Below are 21,927 nucleotides of genomic sequence, written 5' to 3' on the forward strand. Positions count from 1 at the left end.
GAAAGATCTAACAGTGTCAGCAGTTTAAAAGGTGGATTGCAGCTGACAGATTCATTTTGGAGCCTATGTCCATCTTCACAACCATTTGTGTATTGCTTCTTTATATCTCCTGTGCGTCTATAGCCTTTTAATGAATAAATTCATCTCATGTTAAATTATTCCTAGAACTTCAACTGTAAAAGCTTGTAGGACCTTACAATGGGTTATTCCGGTCTGTGAAGGCCTGTTCACATCACATTCAATTTTATTTTCAAGCACTTATTTATTTATATTAACAGTTTGGTTAACAGATCCACACATTTTCAATAGACAACCCCAAGACGGCACAATTATGTTCTACTATTCTGTCACTACACACATTTTGAATGTGTTGTTCAATGTAGGTTCCAACATGGAAAACCATGGTATGGACAGTGTTGCTGTGACATTAAAACTTTATTGCTTAAATCAGAAATAGTTTTACCGCACGAAAGGAGTTTAGGATTGCTTTTATATTAAACATTATATAAAATATTCTCTGTGCAGTATGACTAAGTAACTTGATTCAATACCTCTCAGCCAAGATGGAAAGCATGGTTCTCAAATTCAACATAATAGCAAAGTGGCATTAGTAAAGGGGTATTCCCATTTTGTTAGGTGGGCTTTCTTGGCACTTGCTTGCTGCTGATAAAGGGGGCCAGGAACCTGAAAACCAGGGCAGCAGTTTTACATAACTTGCATAACTCCCATGAAAGTTAACAGGAGTTACACAAATTGTGTAAAACAGCCAGCAGTTTCCTCCTTCACAAACTCCTCTGACAGCCACAAGCAGGTCGGAGGGGGATGGGAGCCCACCTAAGGAGAGGGGACCACCGCTTTAAATGTAGATTATGACAAACACTATTTACCACTTGTAATTTTGCTGCTATTTTCCTTCAAGACGTTTGACAGATAAATCAATAAAAAGTATAAAACTCTGTATATACATAGTCTTACCAAGGAGTTTTCAACAAATGCATATATAGATACATTAGAAGCAGAGTATCAAAGCACTTTTACACTTTGTAAGGGCAAAGAAAAGGGAATTGTCTTTACACAGGATCTTCAGTTAAGTCAAGTGACTGAACCTTGAATTTCAGCCTCCTAAACTTCTGCTGGGTGATCTTCAGCCTCCTTTTCACATTGTGAAGGCTGTTTAAAGCTTCATCGAGCCTCTTTTTTAGAGCCTTAGGACTGTCTGTAATACAATAGTCATGTTCCACTGTAACACGTTTGTCAGCCGACTCTGGAGTAGGGATCTTCTCTGGAAGCAAAGGAGGTGGAATGGAAAACTTGTCCTCAACATCTTCAAACACTGGAGCACAGATGTGCGATTTTCGATCCTGCAAGGGGTAAACACATATACAGTGTCTGTGTGTCAAGTCCAGAAACCAGAATGCATATTACAATGCTTAAAGTGGTACAGTCACTTTATACTTTGAAGTTTTAATTGGTCAGGGTCTCACTCCCTTGCTTGCTGCTCGATCTGGCCTGTTGCAGGGTACAGGCTCTAGCTCATCTGCAATTCTGCAAGTCAGCCACATGCTTCTTCTAGCTACGGTATATCGTGTAATTGGTGAGGGTCTCAGCAGAGAAAACTTTAAACGTGTGACATGTCAAAAAGTAACAGTAAGGCTTTAAGGTTAGCAAAAGATTATCATTTTCTATACATAGGACAAATAGCTTTTTAAAGTATCTCTCCTTTTTTTAATATACCTAACAGTTTGTACATGTATATGTGTATTAAATGGGCTGTTGGCATTACTACCAACATACTTTACTTCATTAGCAAGAAAATATTAAACAGGTACATTAATGGGGTTGTCCAATGTAGAAAATTTAGTTTCGTACATTCTTTTTAGGTATTTTGGGTTAATAGGAAAGGGTCCCTTGTTCAGGATCCATATATCTTGGTAGGTAAACATAGGCATACACCTTCAGCTAAACATTATCTCTCCAATCTTCTCCCCATCCTACCCATGTATAAGCACGTTCAGCATGGTTAAGTGTGCCTGTATTCTCTATGGGGAGGACTAAGCAACAGCCAGACAGCTCTGGTTGCAGCTTACCTCTCCAAGAATAAAGGCGTGGTTTGTGCAGATGGGTCGTTCCAGGCCTAAAACTATGCTGATACTTTCTGTTCTGTTTGTGATGATAAGGAGGAGACTGCTGGCAAGTGATCTGTACAGCAATAGGTCAAAAGGTCACACCAGTAGATAGAGATTTCAATACAGGATGCTCACCCTCCTCGTACCTGTGTAATGAACTCTTTAATGGTCACAGAGCATGCTAAGTAATGTTTCCTATTCATGTAAATGGGACAGGTTATGTCTATCTTACTCTTTGTACATGAGGCTAGCCAAAAAGCATATCTTTAAAGGAGACCTGTCACCCCCCCGTTACAGCCCCCTATACTCACCTGATCCCGCCGGGTCCCGCTTCCTGATCCGGCCGTGTCATGGAGATATGAGCGCTCGAACCCCGGCGCGCACGCTCATAGAGAATGAATGGGGAGTCCGATGCTCCATCATTCTCTATGGGCATCGGACTCTCCTGTGAGTGCGCGCCGGGCTTCGGGCGCTCATATCTCCGTGACCCGACCGAATCAGGAAGCGGGACCCGGCGGGATCAGGTGAGTATAGGGGTCTGTAGCGGTGGGGGGTCGGGAGCCTCTTTAAGTGGCTGTACAATTGTGCAGCTCCCAACACAAACATTGGTGGCAGCAGAGAGGCCCGTGTTGCCCCTTACTGCTGTCACTCAAAAAATTTATAAAGGAAATAAATATATAAAGGAAAAAGGACCCAATTTTTCCCTGCACTTCATACTGCATCAAGGCTTCACTTCCTGGATAACATGGTGATGTCATGACCCGACTCCCAGAGCTGTGCGGGCTGTGGCTGCTGGAGAGGATGATGGCAGGGGGACACTGAGGGACACAGGGCACTGGAGGGACACTGAGCATCCCTCTGCCATCATCTTCTCCAGCAGCCACAGCCCACACAGCTCTGGGAGTCGGGTAGTGACCTCACCATTTTATCCAGGAAGTGAAGCCTTGATGCAGGAATAAGTGCAGGGAAAAAAGCACTTTATAAGCATTTCCTGTAATAAGTGAATGTTGGTGATTTGTATAACTTTTGAGGGGCAATACAATACTTTAATAAAAATTTTTTACCGGACTTCTCCTTTGAGGGGATGGAGATCATAATATTTTAGAAATACACACCTTTCTTGTTTTCCCAGGAAAAGCAAACACTGTTGGCACAGCATCTACCCTCAGCCGAATAGTCTGACCAGTCCGGTCGAAGCAGCATTCCTCAAAATGGTCAGAGCACAGCACTGCTTTAGAAGATGGTTTAAAGGTATCACGACGCATGTTTGTTACCCATTTTTTCAGAATTTCTGGTCGTCCATGTGGAAACCTTTAAAAAAATAAAAAAATTATTAATAAAAATAATATTATTATTGTTTAGTCACAGAAGTATAGAGGTTCTGCAGATTTAAAAGACAAAAAAAACAGACAACATATTAAAATAGACTACAGCTTTGAAAACTGAGCTTAAAGGGAACCATTCACCCCGTGGCCCCCGGCAGAAACTGACATACAGTGACATAAAGGTCAATATACTTACCACATCGCTCCTGGTCCCGTCCCGGATCCCGTTGTTGACACGGAGAAATCGCCGATTCTTCTTCTAGCGCCCATTATGGTAATGAGCGCTGCCGGGCCCGAAGTCCAGCCTTCTCCCCACCTCAGACACTTGATTGACGCCGGGTCCTCTTTCTCCTCGTCTTCTTTCTTCTTGCCGGGTCCCGCGCAGGCGCCGTGACAGTCGTTTTCGGCGCATGCGCAGTTCACAATTGAAGCCGCTCCGCAGCTTCACTGTTTACTGCGCGTGCGCCGATTGTCCCGATCAGGTATCCTGTTTACCGCTCAGGCGCAGAAGAGGTGACGAGACCATCGCAACAGCGCCTGCGCGGGAATTCGTCAGAAGACTGAAGACGTCAATCAAGTTCCAGGAGGCGTGGATGGGCGGCAACGAGAAGAGGACCTCATGAATAAGTTGGACTCGTCCGTCGTTTCCTATGGACGTTGGACTCATCTCAGCTCATTACCATAATGGGCGGAGAAGAAGAATCAGCCATTTCTCCGTGTCAACAACGGGATCCGGGTATGTCAGTTTCTGCCGGGGCCACGGGGTGAATGGTTCCCTTTAAGGGCCCATTCACACTACGGAATCAGCCCCAAAATTCTGTGCCGCACGCAGACTCTGCGCCAAATCCTGCTTGCTATCTGTTTGAATGGGAGGGCTTGCCCCTCTCCGCTCAAAGAGTCGACAAGTCAGGAGCTGATGCCATAGTGTGAACAGGCCCTAAGGGTGGACGTTTAAGAAAAATAAATTAAATTTGGCGCATGTCATTTTGTGGGTCACAAATGCTGCAGCCAGATCTTAGTTAATGGGGGAAAAATACAATACTGACAGGACGTTTTGGCTATGGTATTTTTTCCCACAGAAATGTTGGTGCTTATCCCCCAGAGACTTCTATAAGGGGGTATAAATGCCAAAAAAAAATTTCATGTTTATATGTATATTGCTGTTTATTCTGCCCATTTTTTCGCCCAATTCATCATAAGAAAACCTGGAATCACATGAATCAAAGAATCATGACAGTACACCATTTTATCCAGGAAGTAAAGCCTTGATACAGTAGTAAGTGCAGGGAAAAAAGCACTTCATGTGCATTTCCCGTAATAAGTGTATATTGATGATTTGTATAACTTTTGGGGGGCAATACAATACTTTTATAAACATTTTCACTGAACTTCTCCTTTAAAACTGGCATACAGATGTGTTTTGATAAGACCTCCTCCATTCTTTGTGTTTTACAATGTTCAGAAACACAGTAATATATTCATAGAAAATAGTCATTTTGCATGAATGCTACACATACCGGTGAAACGACTTTCCACATCCACGTGTTTGTCGGCTTGTGCAGTTGATGGCAGCACACGCGGGCATTGCTAGATGCCATATAAAGCAACCTGCAGTGTGAATAAAAAACACACTCATCATTTAGGTAACTATTTTTCTTTTTGTATTTGCAAGAATTAACAGTAAAGAAGCTCGTATCAAGGGAAGGCAGCATAACAATAAGCTTGATAAAATGAAAGCTGAGCTGTTATTGGTTGCTATGGGCAACAAAGAACACCCCTACTGTTAAGGTCTCTACTACATAGACAGATTACCGGGCAGATTAATTGCCAGAAACATTCCTTTGGCCAATGTAAACGTGACAGTGATTGGTCGAAGAGCAGGAAAACACCAGATCTTCGGCTGATCACATCTTCTGCACTATAGTACTACATCTAAATGGCTGCACGAATGATGCAGTGATCGTTTGCGTGGCCCGGCCATTTGATTGATCATGCCATCTAAAAAGGCACTAAAAACAAGTGCCGATTTCGCTGATCGGAACTCATTTGTGGCCAAGGACGGGCAAAGATTGATTAATGTAAAAAAGGGACCATAAGACTACTCTATTTACTAGGCGTATAAGATAACCCCCACCTTTTCTAGTTAAAATATAGAGTTTGGGATATACTCGCCAAATAGGACTACCCCTCTTCCAACGCACACCAAATAAAAATTAATTAAAAACACCAGGCAGCAGCAAGATCTGCAAGGGAGAGAAGGAGGTCGGATACAAGGGCGAGAGCCAGACGGGTAAGAGGCGCAGCGCCACACTACCGTATCTCTTTTTTCCATACCCCAGATGTCTGTTCTTCATACGGTTGCCGCATACAGCGGGGATACATCCATTTTTTTAGCTCCCCCTATCGTATGAAGCGAACACAGATTCACCAGTCCGGTTCCAAAGTTTTTCAGCACCCACCCTATAAGAAGACACCTGGCGTATAAGACAACCCCTGACTTTTAAGAAGATCTTCTTGGGTTAAAAAGTATATAGTCTTATACGCAGTAAAATACTTTAATTGATAAATCTTTTCTGGAGTCCATACATGCAGATAATGGCAATGAAGGAGAATAGCTAATGAGGTTAAGACATACTGTCCAGGCCACATAACATGTCTGTAATAAGGTTTACAGACAGAAGGAAGGTAGGTAGCACAGGTCAAAACATGCAACACTGTTACATTTGTCGGTTCAGGGAAGAAAAAGAGTGCTGCACCTCACACCTATGGCTGATACTAGTACCTCTCGGCTGCATAAAAAACATCAGAATTCTGTATGTGAATTGATCAAGCCACACTGCCCCATGTACCTCGTGCAGGTATCTGATACACATGGGTCCCTACACTAAGTCCACACTGTGCCGGTCAGTGACCACCACCCCCGCAGGCGTGCACAGTCAGGGAAGGGAGGCCATGGAACGGCCCTGCAACCCCCATGCCACAGGACCAGACCCAAAAATGCCACACCAAAACCCAGCCAGCACCACCGGCGGAGGAAGCTGCCCCCAAACAGCACAAGTCTGGATAAGGTATTGCACTCACCATAGCTATCAAAGATAGAATGGGACAGACAGGAGGGATTAAAACCATGAGCACTCAGGTGTCTCCTGCTAATTGCGGTCATGTTACATTTGTGACGATTTGCACCAACTACTAAAATCCACTAAAATCCAAAGAATATCTGAAATGGGACCAAGTAGCCCCTATCAAACTCAAAGGTGTTTATTCCTGATGCTATCCATCCTGATGATACTATTAAATGTACTGGCTTACTGGGGGCTCCTTAAAGTAACTCTGTCAGCAGGTTTATGGTGTCCTATCTAAGGCCCCGTTCCCACTGAGCAAAACTATCGGAATTCCGCGGCAGACATGCCGTTAGCCTCCCGCTCATAATGGGAGTCTATGGGAGGCGCGCGCTCCTGCCCTGTCCGCACTGAAGAATGAACATGTTCATTCTACAGCGCGTACAGAGCAGGAGCGCGCGCCTCCCATAGACTGCCATTATGAGCGGGAGGCTAACGGCATTCCGCGGCGGACAATTCCGCCGCGGAATTCCGCTACTTTTGCTCAGTGGGAACGGGGCCTAAGGGTAACAAAGTAGTGTCAAAGAAGCTGAACAGAATGATATATAATTTACATTGTTCTGTGCAGCTGATTCGGAGATCTCCTCCTGAATAACATGGACAATAAGTAGTCCTCTCCATTATGTCCGTGAGCCCAGTAGTCCTGGATATTCATGAGCAGAAAAAAACTCCGCCCACCAGCTGCTGATTGGCAGTTAAATATCCATCCTGTGTATAGAAAGTCAACTATCAATCAGCAGCTGGAAGGCGGGGGAGGGGTGTGCCGAGAATCCTATTCTCCTGCATGTTAGGAGGACGGCTGGACAGAATGATGTAAGTAATACACCGATCTGTTCAGCATTTCTGTCACTAGTTTATGCTGCTCTCATATGCCTAGTGACAGATTCCCTATAAACTCTGCAGCCACAAAATTTAATCAGCCATCATATCACAGTAAGCCCTTCTTACTCTGTTTTATGGGACCAGGAGCCTGAACTGCAATGCTATCTCAAGTAAGCTTTGGACTTGTGAGTGCATGAAGTCATTGTACATCAAATATGGCCCATTGTGCCTATTTTAGAGAGGTAATGAGAAAACCCATGAATCTTGGGTTGTCCATCATCTGGCTATGAGTTCAACAACTGCCTCCTGATGGGTGTAGCACTGTGAGAGCCAATGACTCACTGAATCACTGCTTTCTTCCCATTTATCTTTGACAATTTACAAACTGCACTCCCCCAAATCTAATGCCAGAAACGTCTGTGATAGAAAGTCCATTACACAAACCTCAATGGGGTTGTTGCTGCATCAAACCCCTTTAAGATGTACAGACCAGTCACACAGATTTCTGCAACTTGTGTACTAAACTCTGTGAGACTCTGTAAATTGATATATGACTAAATGAGGTTATTTGACAAATCTATTGTCTTTATAAAGATCAAATACAGCAGTACTAACCTGTAATCTAAGTATTTATCAGTCCCCCTGCTCCTTCCCGAGGCCAGTCATATCTTTTACTACTTCTTTGTTGTTGCGGATAGGCCTGGAAGCTCAGAGCTCATAGAATACTTAAATCATCATCAACAAGTAGGAAAGGTGAAACTTTACAGCACCTGCCAAAATAAAATGCAGACATATAGGGGAAATCCTATCAGAACCAGTACCAAGAAAACGAGGAGGAATTCCCAAACCAACCACATTGCTTCTTTGCTGTTTAAAACAGTCTCTAACATAGAAGTTACCCACTTCCCCTTCCATATCGCAGGTACAACTGAACATTTAGGGGGAGATTTATCAAACATGGTGTAAAGTGAAACTGGCTCATTTGCCCCTAGCAACCAGTGGTGGATTAAATGTACCCTGGGCCCCGGGCTGTCCATCCAACCTGGGCCCCCCCCCCCCCCCCCCCCAATCCTCCCAAACCGCCCACATTATAATCCCCCTCCCCCCGCTGTCCCCAATAAACACTGCCTGCCTCCCCTCCCTGCTGGCCCCAATAAACATAATGTTTGATCCCTTGCTGCTACCCCCAGTAAGCATTGTCCACCCCACCTCCACTGCCCCCAATAAACATATTGCCACCTGGTTTCCTGCTGTTGCCCCCCCCCTCAAGGTCACAGCTGCACAAAGGTTGTCAGGAGAGGAGGGGGATGATCTTAAATGGGAAGTCACAGGGTCACAGCAGCAGAGAGGATGTCAGGAGAGGAGGGTGCTGATCTTATAGGGAAGGTCACAGCAGCACAGAGGATGTCAGGATAGAAGGGTGCTAATCCTATAGGAGAGGTTCCAGCAGCACAGAGGATGTCAGGAGAGGAGGGTGCTGATCTATAGGGGAGGTCACAGCAGCACAGAGGATGTCAGGAGAGGAGGGCGCTGATCTTATAGCTGAGGTCGCAGGGTCCCAGCAGCACAGAGGATGTCAGAAGAGGAGGGTGCTTATCTTATAGGGGAAGTCGCAGGGTCTCAGCAGCGCAGAGGATGTCAGGAGAGGAGGGTGCTGATCTATAGGGGAGGTCACAGCAGCACAGAGGATGTCAGCTGGCCCCCTCTTTCCCCCTTATAGATGGTCCCCCTCTTCCCTATTTCCCTCTTATAGATGGTCCCCCTCTTCACTATTCCCCCTTATAGATGGTCCCCCTCTTCACTATTCCCCCCTTATAGATGGTCCCCCTCTTCACTATTCCCCCCTTATAGATGGTCCCCCTCTTCCCTATTCCCCCCTTATAGATGGTCCCCCTCTGCCCCCCTTATAGATGGTCCCCCTCTGCCCTCCCTTATAGATGGTCCCCCTCTGCCCTCCCTTATAGATGGTCCCCCTCTTCCCCCTTTATAGATGGTCCCCCTCTTCCCCCCTTATAGATGGTCCCCCTCTTCCCCCCTTATAGATGATCCCCCTCTTCCTCCCCTTATAGATGGTCCTCCTCTGCCCCCCCTTATAGATGCCCCCTCTCCCCCCATTATAGATGGTCCCCCTCTTCCCTCTTATAGATGGTCCCCCTCTGCCCCCCCTTATAGATGGTCCTCCTCTTCCCCCCCTGTGCAGATAACACACAAAAAAACACAAAACAACTCACCTGCCATCCGTTCCCCTCTCGCCTCCTGGTCTGTCCCGTCCTATCCCCGGCAGCGCGCGCATCAGAGAGCTCCCCGTGCGCCGGAAGTCACAGCCACAGGCGCACGGGGAGCTCTCTGATGCGTGCGCTGCCGGGGATAGGACGGGACACCCCTGGCTGCTGCGCATTAGCCGTGGCAGTGCAGTGGTGGATTATAATGTGGGCGGCGCGGCATGGGCCCCGGGCGGCCGCCCAAACCACCCATATTATAATCTGCCACTGCTAGCAACCAATCAGATTGCACCTTTCATTTTCCAAAGAGTCTGTGAGGAATGAAAGGTGGAATCTGATTGGGATAAAAATATATCTACCCTAAAGGTAAGACTATGAGGGCAGATTATATAGAACAAGTGATATATATATATATACACATACATACATACATATACACACACACTGTATATATTCCTACGGTGCCCCCATGGGTCCATATTGGGGTACTGCTGAATGTCCCCCCCCCCCTCACTAACACACACTTAGGCCATGATCCAGTGGCGTATTATTTACTGTAAGCCTGGCTGCTTTCCTTGATGAATCTAGTATAGCAAGTTATGGGCACTAGATTACATGTGATAGGACCTTATTCTGACTGTCATATTAGGAGTTGAGAAGGAATTGGTCCCATCACAAACCTGATGGTCTTTACCATGTACCCATCACATCCATTGGACTGCACCTCCATTCACATGTACAGGATCTGCAGCAGATTTGATTTGCTACAGATTTATATGGCATACAGTATGAAACCCGCAGCTTATCCTGGCCATGTGAATGGACCCTTGTAAAGGAGCCACCATAGAAGATGCACTGATGCCCTTCTCCCCTCCACAGACACATGCAGAACTCCTGCTATTGTACAGCTGTCCTACCAGCCATATTACATTGTGTCACTGGCATACATAGAACTTCATGTACAATATTCCCAATGTTATGGCTGCATCCCCCACAGATCCCACTACACAGTGCCTACTTGGCGCCCGCACCTGCCCTCCCCCCGCCACAATAACTCACCTTCGCCACAGCCGCCCCTAATGCAACTCCCGATTTCCTCCTATAATATGACAAGAGGTTACATTTTGGGGAGCCTCGCAGAAGGGTCAGGGTGTACCAAAATGGCGCCCGAGATCAACTAAAAAAGACCTAAACGAGACGGCAATGGCGTTTTCACGTCACTAAAAGAGAACAGCCAATCAGCTTGTTGAAGCGTCGAATGACGTTCCTAAGCAAAATACAACTTTTTTTTTCACCAAACTTTATTTACAAGCACACTACTGGAGTAACGCCCTCCTGATGACGTCAGTAAGCCCTGGGATGGGAACGAGGCTTTGGTGGGCAGTGAGCAGAGGTGAGTCTGTAACATGTAATATGTGAGGGCGCTGACACTAGAGGTTATAGGACTAAGCGTTCTGGGTGTATGCACCGTGTATGTGCGGCGCTGCCGCTGCTCTTAGGGGTCGGAGCTATGTACATACAGTGGTATACTTATACAGGATTTTCTCTGAATAACACCATGTTTAGGGATTCAGTCATGTGAGAATATTATAGCCTTATGGTGCGTTCACACCTACAGGATCTGCAGCTGATTTTCTGCAGCAGATTTCAGTTAAATAACTGAACACAGCATCAGATTTGATGCTGTGTTCAGTTATTTAACTGAAATCTGCTGCAGAAAATCAGCTGCAGATCCTGTAGGTGTGAACGCACCCTTAAAGGGTTATTTCACTGCACGTGTCTGTGTTATAGTAGGCTATGTGTGTCGTGCTTCCTGTGGGGAAACCATAGAGTATCCCTACAACCAATCAGATTCCAGCTCTTGTTTTCAGGGGCAGGTTGGCAAGTGAAAGTTTCAACCTGATTGGTTGATTTTAGCCACTCCTTCAGGTGACCTCAGTGGTAATACACAAGACCAGTGTGTCACCATGTATGGAGCAAGGACACCTGCTCCCCAAATGGAGGGCACCTAGCAGGGAGGGAGAGAGGTGCCAGTGCATCTAACTACCTCCTCCCGCCCTCCTTGCTTGCTGCAGTGGGACAGACACTACTACTCCTCCCATCATCTGCTCATAGTATGAGCAGATGATGGGAGGAGTAGTACCAGCGAGATCTCCAGCACCAAGACCCCCCCCCCCCCCCCTCAGCAGACATCCGCCACACACCTGCCACCGCCGGTAACATCCCGGGGGGGCGGCAGTGAAGTAAGTAGGACGTACGGCGGTGGGGTAGGCTGGGGCATTGCTTAAACTTGTACTAGTGCATACATTTACACTTTGTTATTACAACTATTGTTATAATTGTTATAATAACATTTAATTACATACTTCTGCACAAAATCTTATGTGGCAGACGTGTGGCACCTTGAGGGTACGTTCACACGTACCAGATCTGCTGCGGATCCTCAGCAGATTTCATCTAAATAACTGAACACAGTATCAAATCTGCACCGTCAGATCTGCTGCGGATCCTGTACGTGTGAACGCACCCTGAAGGAGAAGTCCCACAGAAGTACAGAAAATGCAGGCAGACTGGTGGGGGCAGGAAAATAATGAACAACTAAACTCAACCCACCTCTTGCCATTCCAGGGTCTTGTTCACATCAGCCGGTGACTTGCAGCTCTTCTAGCTGCAACGCCACGTCCCCCGCTAAGTGATTGCCCGCCCAGTCACTCAATGGCTGAGCGGGCAATCGCTTAGCTGGGCTGTGACGTTTCAGCTGGAGAAGCCTGGTATGTGACGTACCTGGTTTCCATCTGAATATTACAGCCGGCTGATGTGATCGGGTCCTAGGAGCGGCGCATCAGAGGCATGAGGAGGAGTGAGTTCAGCTGTTTATTATTTTCCTGCCCCCCACCAGCCTGCCTGCAGTTTTTGGACTTCCATTGGACTTTCCTTTAAACTATAAATATGGTGTGATATTTAGTAACCATGCAGCTACCGGAACAGTTTGGAAAGCGTATTTTCACTATGTTTATAAGTTGTACAACAACTCCCACTACTATGGCTACTACTACTCCCAATACTTCTACTCCTATTATCTACACCTCATCTTCTATACCTCTTCTATTACTACACTCTTTATCCACCAAGCCTCTACTACTACAACCATCATAATTAGCAAAAAAAAAATAAATCAAGATTTAATTTTTTGGCCATATAGTCCAGCCTTATGCTGTTGATATGCGAGGGGAGCTGCATCCTAGATCTGTAGGATGCAACTGGGAGCCATATTAGCACAATTGTGCTGATTGGTTCCCTTTAACAATGGGTATAAAGAAAGAAGACAGAATGCTTCAGATGACATAAGGAACAATGACAGAATACTTCCTTAGGCCACGACCACACTGCATATTTTTTGGCCGTTTGGTGGCTGTTTTTTGGACGGTTGCCATTTCACAGCCAAGCAGCGGATGTTATTTCAAAACAGCAGCCGTTGTTTGGCCACAAAATGACAACCGTCTAACAGCCAGTACAGTAAATGCAAGAGGTATTTATTACAGGCGATTGTGGGACATAATACATAGGTAAAAACAGAAGGACTCATTAAAGTGACTGTACCACCAGGCCCAGGCTGAAGCACTGGAGGCGGGCCGACCCACCCTTAGTGGGAGGAAACCCTAGCCCCTCTATGATAGGGTTCCATTGATTCTAATGGAGTCATCTAATGGAGGGGCTGGGGTTTCTTCCCACTGGGGGTGGGTCGGCCCGCCTCCAGTGCTTCTGCCTGGGCCTGGTGGTACAGTCACTTTAACCCCTTGCCTCTAAAGCCTGTCTTGGCCTTAATAACCAAGCCCATTTTTTAAAATCTGACCTGTCTCACTTTATGTGCTTATAGCTCAGTGATGCTTTAACATATGCTAGCGATTCTGAGATTGTTTTTTGTCACATATGGCACTTAATATTATTGGCAAAATTTGGTCACTACTTTATGTATTTTTTGTGAAAAACATCAAAATATCATGAAAAATTTGCATTTTATGAACTTTGAAATTCTCTGCTTCTAAAAAAAGGAAGTCATAGCACATAAATTAGTTACTAAGTCACATTACCAATATGTCCTCTTTATTCTGGCATAATTTGGTAAACATATTTTACTTTTTTAGGGTGTTATTGGGCTTAGAAATTTATTAGCAAATTATCACATTTATGTGAAAGTTTCTAAAACTGATTTTTTTTTAGGGACCAGTTCTTTTTTTTTAAGTGGATTTAGGAGGCTTGTATACTGGAAACCCCCATAAGTGACCCCATTTTGGAAACTAGACACCTGAAAGAATTAATCTAGGGGTATAATGAGCATTTTGACACTACAGGGGCTGGAGGAAAGTATTCACAATTAGGCCGTAAAAAAATGGAAAATTAAAATTTTCCAATAATGTATACGTTTAGATTAAAGTTTCTCATTTTCAAAAGGAACATGAGAAAAAAAGCACTGCAAATTTTGTAACGCAGGTTCTCCTGAGTATAATGGTACCCCATATGTGGGCGTAAACCACTGTATGGGCACACAGAAGGGCTCAGAAGGGAAGGAGCGCCTATTAGCTTTTTAAATGCAGATTTTGCTGAAGAAGTTTCTGAGCACCAGGTGCGTTTGCAGTGCCCCTATAGTGCCAGCAGAGTAAAACCCCCTCATAAGTCACCCCATTTTTGAAAGTACACCCCTCAAAGAATTCATCTTGGGGTAGGATGAGTATTTTGACCACAGGTATTAGAGGAAAGTATTCAAAATTAGACAGCAAAAATGAAAAACCCAAATTTTTCCAATATGTTCGTTTAGTTTTAAATTTCTCAATTTCACGAGAAACAGGAGAAAAAAATTAGCCCAATATATGTAACGCAGGTTCTCCTGAGTAGAACGGTACCCCATATATGGGCATAATCCACTGCATGGGCACACAGCAGGGCTCAGAACGGAAGGAGCGCCAATTAGCATTTTCAGTGCAGATTTTGCTGAAGAAGTTTCTGAGCACCAGGTGCGTTTGCAGCGCCCCTGTAGTGTCAGCAGAATAGAACCCCCCCAAAATTCATCCCATTTTAGAAAGTAAATCCCTCAAAGAAAACATATTGGGGTGTGGTGACCATTTTGACCCCACAGGTATTAGAGGAAAGTATTCAAAAGAAGACAGTAAAAATTAAAAACCCAAATTTTTCCAATAATATGTTAGTTTAGTTTGAAATTTCTCAATTTCACGAGGAACAGGAGAGAAAACGTACCCCAAAATTTTTAACGCAGGTTCTCCTGAGTACAACGGTACCTCATATGTGGGCATAAACCACTGTATGGGCACACAGCAGGGCTCAGAATGGAAGGAGCGCCAATTAGCTTATAACAGTGCAGATTTTGCTGAAGAAGTTTCTGAGCACCAGGTGCGTTTGCAGTGTCCCTGTAGTGCCAGCGGAGTTAAAAAAAAAAAAAAAAAAAAAACAAGTCACCCCATTTTAAAAAGTACACCCTTCAAAGAATTCATCTTGGGGTAGGATGAGCATTTTGACCACACAGGTATTAGAGGAAAGTATTCAAAAGAAGACAGTAAAAATGAGATGGGGGGAGATGAAAGCTGTCGGCGGCGCTGGTAATACCCGTTACCGGCGAATCGCCGCTATAACGGTAATAGCGGCGATCCGCCGGTATCGGGGGAAGGGGGCCGGGGGACATAGGAGAAGTGGCGGCGGGAGGAGGCAACGGAGACACCGAATCTCCCCATAGACGCTGCGGTCGCATTGACCGCAGCGTTTATGGGGTTAACTGCCCTCGGGGAGCACGGCACCCCTCCAGGCAGATGCAGCGTGCTGTGTGACATAGCCTCCTCCCGGATCGGCCCCATTTTGCCCGATTCGGCCGATTATCGTTCGGTGAAATAGAGAGAACTATCAGCCAATGATCGTGTCATCGGCTGATCGTTCATTTAGGGCCAGACCTAAAATCATCGTTCCCCCACCGCGCATCGCTACGGTTGAGTAGCGGTGCGTGGCGGGCGACCGACGATTTGACAAGCAGCAGCATCATACATTACCTGTCCAGGCTTCTTCTCCGCGCTGTCTTCCTCCCCGGGTCCCGCGCGCTCTATCTTCATAATGGCCGGTCAGCTGACGGAGCGCTCAGCTAATCACAGGCCGGGACCGCCGCGAGTGTGGCCTGTCAGCTGACCGGCCATTCTGAAGATAGAGTGCGCGGGACCTGGGGAGGAAGACAGCGCGGAGAAGAAGCCTGGACAGGTAATGTATGATGCTGCAAGGACATCGGTAACGATGTCCCTGCAGCCCTTGCTCAACGATCATCGGGCCGTGGAATAGGCCCAGTAAACGAGGCGCGATCTAGCAGATCGCCGCTTGCTTACATCGTTGATCGGGCCCTCCTCGGCCCGTGGAATAGGGCCCTTAGGGAGAGAGGTGTATGATTACAGTGTGCCTGCCTTGTAATGAATGATGCTACAGAAACAGGAGCTGACGGGAGAGTATATTGCAGCAGGTGCCTTACTGATGTGCAATAGTCTGCAGAGTAATAAGCTTACAGCTGATTAGCCCCCAAGACCTAGATTGACATAAACAGAATAATTTTAAAAAAATTATGAAATTATGGAAAAAAAGAGAGGAAAATCACCTTAGCCACCTGATTTTAGAGTTATCAAGTCATGGGAACTGGTAGCTTGTGAACACCCTACTGGTGGGTGAGGACAAACTTATGCCTTGGTGTAAGTATATAACAGTTTTAAACTTGGGTTTCTTTGGGTCTCCTGTTGTCCCCCCTTTTTGGAATCTCACTCTCCCTACCATATATCACTTACCTGTTTTCATTGTTTCAAATACAGGGAAGATGTTTTCTTTGTGCCTCTCTTATCTGTTTGACTTAGGTACTAGTGACACCTGTTTTCTGATTAAATATACCAAATATAGATATAAGTTAAAGGGGTAGTGCGGCGGTAAAGAATTATTCACAGAATAACACACATTACAAAGTTATACAACTTTGTAATGTATGTTATGTCTGTGAATGGCCCCCTTCCCCGTGTCCCACCATCCCCACCCTTGTACCCGGAAGTGTGGTGCGCTATACATACCTGATCCGTGTCGCGCCCGTCCACCATCTTGTGCCACAACGTCATCTTCGGGCAGCCGGCCGAACATCTCCGACTGTCCCGAGTGCCGGCCGCCCTCTTCAGCATCATCAGATGCTCAGCCGCGATTGGCTGAGCACAGTTTGGCTCAGCCAATCGCGGCTGAGCAGCTGATGACGCGGCCGCGTCATCGGCTGCTCAGCCGCGATTGACTGAGCACAGTTATACTTCCAGGTACACGGGTGGGGGTGGTGGAACACGGGGAAGGGGGCCATTCACAGACATAACATACATTACAAAGTTGTATAACTTTGTAATGTGTGTTATTCTGTGAATAATTCTTTACCGCCGCACTACCCCTTTAATATACTGGTCATGATAAGGTTTTGTCATTATACAAAATAGATTCCACATAAGACGTCAAGTAGCCACACATTTGTTCTAGCTTTACAGATATATGTATCATGATGCCCTAAAATTATTCCAGCAAAATGTACACTAAAATGGTTGTCCTTCCCTCCTGAGCCCTGCTGTGTGTTTATGGTCACATATGGGGTACTGCTGTACTGAGGATAAATTGCATAACAAATTTTGGTGAGCATATACCCATGTATTCTTAAAATTATTTTAGCTAAATGTACGTATTGCTTTCCTTAAACACATGTGGGGTGTAAATGCTCACTCCAAATGTTTTGAGGGTGTAGTTTCCAAAATGGGGTCACCTGTCAGGTGTTTTAACTGTGCTTGTTCCTCAGGGATAATACATATGGGAGATGGTGGCCTAAAACTACTCTAGACAAAGCTGCATTAGAAATTTTGCTCCTTCCCTTCTGAGCTCTACTGTGTGCCCAAACATCAGTATATGGTCACATGGGGTACTGCTGTACTTAGGAGAAAGTGCATAAAGAGTTTTGGGCTGCATATACCCTGTATTTATTCTAAGAGAGTAATTTTGAGATAAATGTACATATTCGAAAAAAAACTTAAAGGGATACTCCTATCTTTCTTACCTTCCTCCTCTGCGCAGTTCCTGTGCCATTAGCAGTACAATCCTCGGTCCAGAGCACATTTAGAAGCACTGCCTCGTCTCCATCATGCAAGCCGGTCCACCACCTCTATTGATTATCATTAGAAAGAGCGGGCTTGCTCACATGATGGGGGTTGGGCAGTGCACCTAATGGTGCTCCGGACGGGAATTACAGTGTTAACAGCACAGAAACTGCGCCCAGGAGCAAGGTAAGAGACCCTCGGCCACAAACATTTTTGACAACACTTTGCTTTGTGAGGGTGAATTTACATGTAGCAGATTTCCTGTAGAAATTTCTGCAACTGAAAATCAGTTTGAAGATATTTCAGATGAATATGACAGCTGCAGTTGCCCCCTCCATGGTGGTACACTGCAATGAGGAAACAGATTGAGGAGCAGTAGAACGGACAGAATGATTTGTAAGTCACATGCCCCTTTATAAGAGGCCATCTTATCAATGGAGGAGCTGTCTAGCCAGCAATGGGTAATAAAGAATGACGCATAGTTAGCAATACTCTTTTAATTATGAAATTTAATTTATTAAAAACAAATAGAAGTTGTATAGCCACCCCCTTTAAGACTGCAATCTGTGGCTTACATGGTGGAGGAAATTGTACAGTATATCTGATATAGCATAAATCCCATTGCACCTCCAAAGAAATCTATATTCCTTTTTCAGCGCTTTTACCTGTTTAGGGAAAAATGTAATAATATAATTCACAGACAAAATATTAATCCAAATATTTCTAATATTTGTGTCCAGTTTAGAGATTCTTACAAAGTGTCTGTGTTAGAAGATGAGTGAGAAAGCAGCAGTGTGATGAAGTGCAGCAGTCTATCACTGTGTATGTGTGAAGTTATAGTTTTGCAACATTTGATATTTTTGGATTGATATGAATATTTTGTCTGTGATTTCTTGTTCTTTTTAAATAGATTTCTTATAAGAGGGTTTTAAAGGGTATTAACCAACAAAACACAGCAATCACTGAGTTCAGGATCTTTTTTTTCACTGATCTCCTTAAGCTCAGTGATTACGGTGTTTTGTTGGTTGATTTGTCATTGCCCCAACTAGCCAGAATCCTGCTCCACACTGACGAAGGGCAAATACCCCGAAACAGCTGTCTGTGGACACAAAAGGGGCCACCCTGTTGTTTCCCTATTTATGTTTCAATACTTGCAACCGAGTGGAACTTAAGAGGTTACGTATCAGGGTGGTTTGGTGTTCTCCCCATCTGGAGGCACCCCGTGGCAACAGGCTAGGGATATCTGGCTATCCCTGTGTTTTGAGACTCGCAACTGAGGCTCCACAGACTCTTTTTTTATTTTTTTTATTTTTTTTATTTGCATGTTTTAAAGGGTATTCCCATATTAGTTTGTTACCCTCTATACACTACATAGGAAAGAGGATAATAAGCTCCTATGCATAGGATAGGGGATAATAAAATGATTGCCGAGGGTCCAACCTATCCTAAGAACAGGGAGGCATTTGTATCTGGTATGAATGGGGCCCGATTGCCATAGAGAATGAATAGAGCACAGGTACAGGCAAGGTAAGCACTCCATTCATTACATGGACGATTGCATCTCCATTCCCTGGATAGGTAGAAGTCCTAGTGGTTGGACCCCCCCCCGCCTGTGATCAGCTTTTCAGTTTTATATAATAAGATAAGATGGGAATATGTCTTTAGCAGTGAAGCGGTAAAAACAGACTATGGAATTCTTTGTCTCACTGTTGAAACCTATGATAACATTAAAATATGTGTTTTGTTTACTACAACAAAGGTATATGATGTATAATATTGCTTATGTAACAAAAATATCTAAATTGTAAATCTTTGCTTTTTTGTAGGTCTTGTGCTTCAAATTTGGGTTCATCTAACTCATTCTCTTAAAATCCGACAAAAACAGTATGGATCCTATGTCTCCAGAAGCACATGGGTGGTCTATTCTGCAGAAACTAAATGAACAGAAATCAATGGGGCTTTTTTGTGATGTTTCCTTGATGGTTGAGGGTAAAATATTTCTTGCCCATAAGAACGTGCTATCAGCTTGTAGTGAGTATTTCTATGCGGCTCTGAGCAGAAATGAGCAGCAACAGTTTTTAGTTCTTGACAATGTTAGCTTGGAGGGTTTTAGTCATCTTCTAGATTTTATATATACATACAAAATCCCTACTTGTCATGTGCAAGACTTTATGCAAGCTGCCCAGCTGTTACAGGTTAGCCTCCCGCTCACGGTTCAAGTGGTCAATGTATCCAGCAGTCCACATAACAATAGTCCAAAAGAAGAAATCTTCATCCCAGATGATGATGATTATAATGTGTCCAATCGGGACTCAGAGTTGAGAGAAATTGAGAGCCAACCAAGACATGAAAGAAGCCGACAGGATAACCTTCAGAATATTAATAACGGACTGTATAAGGGGGACATAAGACTGTTAGACAGCATGACGCAGATAAAAGACAAAGCAAAGATACAGAAAAGGCCTACGTTTTATAAAGAAGCTTATGTTGCTCGAAAGCCTGGATACTTTATGAGGAAACAACTTTCAAAGAATGGAAACTTGGGGAGAGAAAGTCCTGTGGATAACTGTACAGATAACTCCTTTGTACACACTGGTTATTCCAGACAGGTGCCTATCACAATTCACAATGATGGCTCTTCAGAAGAAGCAGATGATGAAGCAGCAGATATTTGCATCAATTTATGTGATGAACCTGACACACCTGATAGTTCAGAACCTATGAATGACTTGACATTACATGGAGACTCACTCAAAGCTAAGATGTATTCAAGTATGGTTGGGTTGGAGAATACTAATGGAATAAAAAGAGTAGATGAGAGTGAAAACCTTGCTGAATTAGTACACAAATGTGACAGATGTGAATTACTATTGACATATCCAGAGTTTCTTAATCACCAGGATGATCCAGGAGTAAATGTCCTCCAGTGCAGCTTTTGTGATAAGCAGTTCATCTACAGGTGAGACCCATGATTATTATTGATTATGTTTTCACACAGTTTTTCATGTTTTTTTTTCTTGGTATTTGTTTCTTTTTTCATGGTTTTTTTTTTTTTTTATCCCAAAAGGCTGCAGCCAGACATTACGTAAAAGTCACTTGTAAAATTTTAAACATGCTACAAACTTTTTTTCTTTGCAACGTACTTTAAATTTTTTGAGTATTTCCTCAAAACTCTGAATGTGTGATCTATGGCGTTTTCCCATTGGCTTCTCTACAGCCTTAGGCTAAGTCCACACAATGCATTTTTTCATTTAATATTTAACCTCTTAAGGACATATGACGTACCCCTACGTCATATGTCCTCACTTGCACTTCAAAGCGGGGCCGCGCGGCGGCCCCGCTTTGAAGTGCCGCGATCCCGGGTGCCACGTGTAGCCCGGGACCGCTGCTATTAGAGGGCACGGTCTGATCGCCGTGCCCGCTAATTAGCTAATCGGAGGCAGCTGTCAAAGTTGACAGCTGCCTCCGATTACCGGAGGCAACGTTTCCCTGGGGTCTAGTGGGGGAGATCGCTCCTCCGGGACCTTGTCCCGGAGGAGCGATCTCCGTTACTGATGCCGGCCGGGGACGCGTCCAAGATGGCGCCGTCCTCGGCTCGGCACTCGTTCGTTTTCGGCTGCAGCAGCCGAAAGCAAACGAGTGCCGATCTCATGGATCTCTGCAGCATATCTATGCTGCAGAGATCTCAATGAGAGATCACAGTGTATATACTAGAAGTCCCCCAGGGGGGCTTCTAGTATATGTGTAAAAAAAAAAAAAAAGTGTTGTTTATAGTAAAAAGCCCCCTCCCCTAATAAAAGTCTGAATCACCCCCCTTTTCCCAGGTTTTAAATAAAAGTAAACAAATAAATAAATAAATAAACATGTTTGCTATCGCCGCGTGCGTAATCGCCCAAACTATTAATTAATCACATTCCTGATCTCGTACGGTAAACGGCGTCAGCGCAAAAAAATCCCAAAGTGCAAAATTGCGCATTTTTGGTCGCATCAAATCCAGAAAAAATTTAATAAAAAGCGATCAAAAAGACGTATATGGGCAATCAAGGTACCGATAGAAAGATCACATCATGGCGCAAAAAATGACACCTCACACAGACCCATAGACCAAAGGATAAAAGCGCTATAAGCCTGGGAATGGAGCGATTTTAAGGAACGTATATTGGTTA

At 44.7% G+C, this 21,927-nt stretch overlaps 2 protein-coding genes across 4 annotated transcripts in view; one reads left to right on the plus strand and one right to left on the minus strand.

Moving 5' to 3' along the window:
* Positions 1-242: 242 nt before the first annotated feature.
* LOC138785824 (THAP domain-containing protein 2-like) lies at positions 243-10,856 on the minus strand. 3 transcript variants are annotated; one of them, XM_069962194.1, is made up of 6 exons: positions 10,677-10,856; positions 8,011-8,165; positions 5,786-5,911; positions 4,969-5,059; positions 3,242-3,437; positions 243-1,361 (listed from the first exon to the last, which is right to left on the minus strand). In XM_069962194.1, the coding sequence occupies exons 4-6, from the start codon at positions 5,034-5,036 to the stop codon at positions 1,071-1,073; spliced, it is 555 nt and encodes a 184-aa protein (XP_069818295.1). In that variant the 5' UTR covers positions 5,037-5,059; positions 5,786-5,911; positions 8,011-8,165; positions 10,677-10,856; the 3' UTR covers positions 243-1,070. The 3 variants fall into 3 exon arrangements, with proteins under 3 accessions (XP_069818295.1, XP_069818294.1, XP_069818296.1); XM_069962193.1 differs by lacking the exon at positions 5,786-5,911 and having other exon boundaries at positions 10,677-10,854; XM_069962195.1 differs by lacking the exons at positions 5,786-5,911; positions 8,011-8,165.
* The window catches only part of LOC138785822 (myoneurin-like), a 43,244-nt gene continuing 32,146 nt past the window's right edge, over positions 10,830-21,927 (plus strand). Inside the window, exons 1-2 of the mRNA XM_069962191.1 lie at positions 10,830-11,010; positions 19,588-20,720. Of these exons, the coding sequence (XP_069818292.1) occupies positions 19,648-20,720 (1,073 nt within the window). The 5' untranslated portion in view covers positions 10,830-11,010; positions 19,588-19,647. The remainder of the gene's footprint in view (positions 11,011-19,587; positions 20,721-21,927) is intronic.

The sequence above is a fragment of the Dendropsophus ebraccatus genome, chromosome 3, assembly GCF_027789765.1.
Source record: "Dendropsophus ebraccatus isolate aDenEbr1 chromosome 3, aDenEbr1.pat, whole genome shotgun sequence".
In the NCBI taxonomy this organism is placed as follows: Eukaryota; Metazoa; Chordata; class Amphibia; order Anura; family Hylidae; genus Dendropsophus; species Dendropsophus ebraccatus.

Coding starts and splice junctions, on each gene's coding strand:
- LOC138785824 (XM_069962195.1), bottom strand. CDS start 5,036: ATGCCCGCGTGTGCTGCCATCAACTGCACAAGCCGACAAACACGTGGA. Junction 3,438..4,968: donor TGTGGAAAGTCGTTTCACCG/GTATGTGTAGCA, acceptor ATTTTTTTAAAG/GTTTCCACATGGACGACCAG. Junction 1,362..3,241: donor TTCCTGGGAAAACAAGAAAG/GTGTGTATTTCT, acceptor TACCCCTTGCAG/GATCGAAAATCGCACATCTG.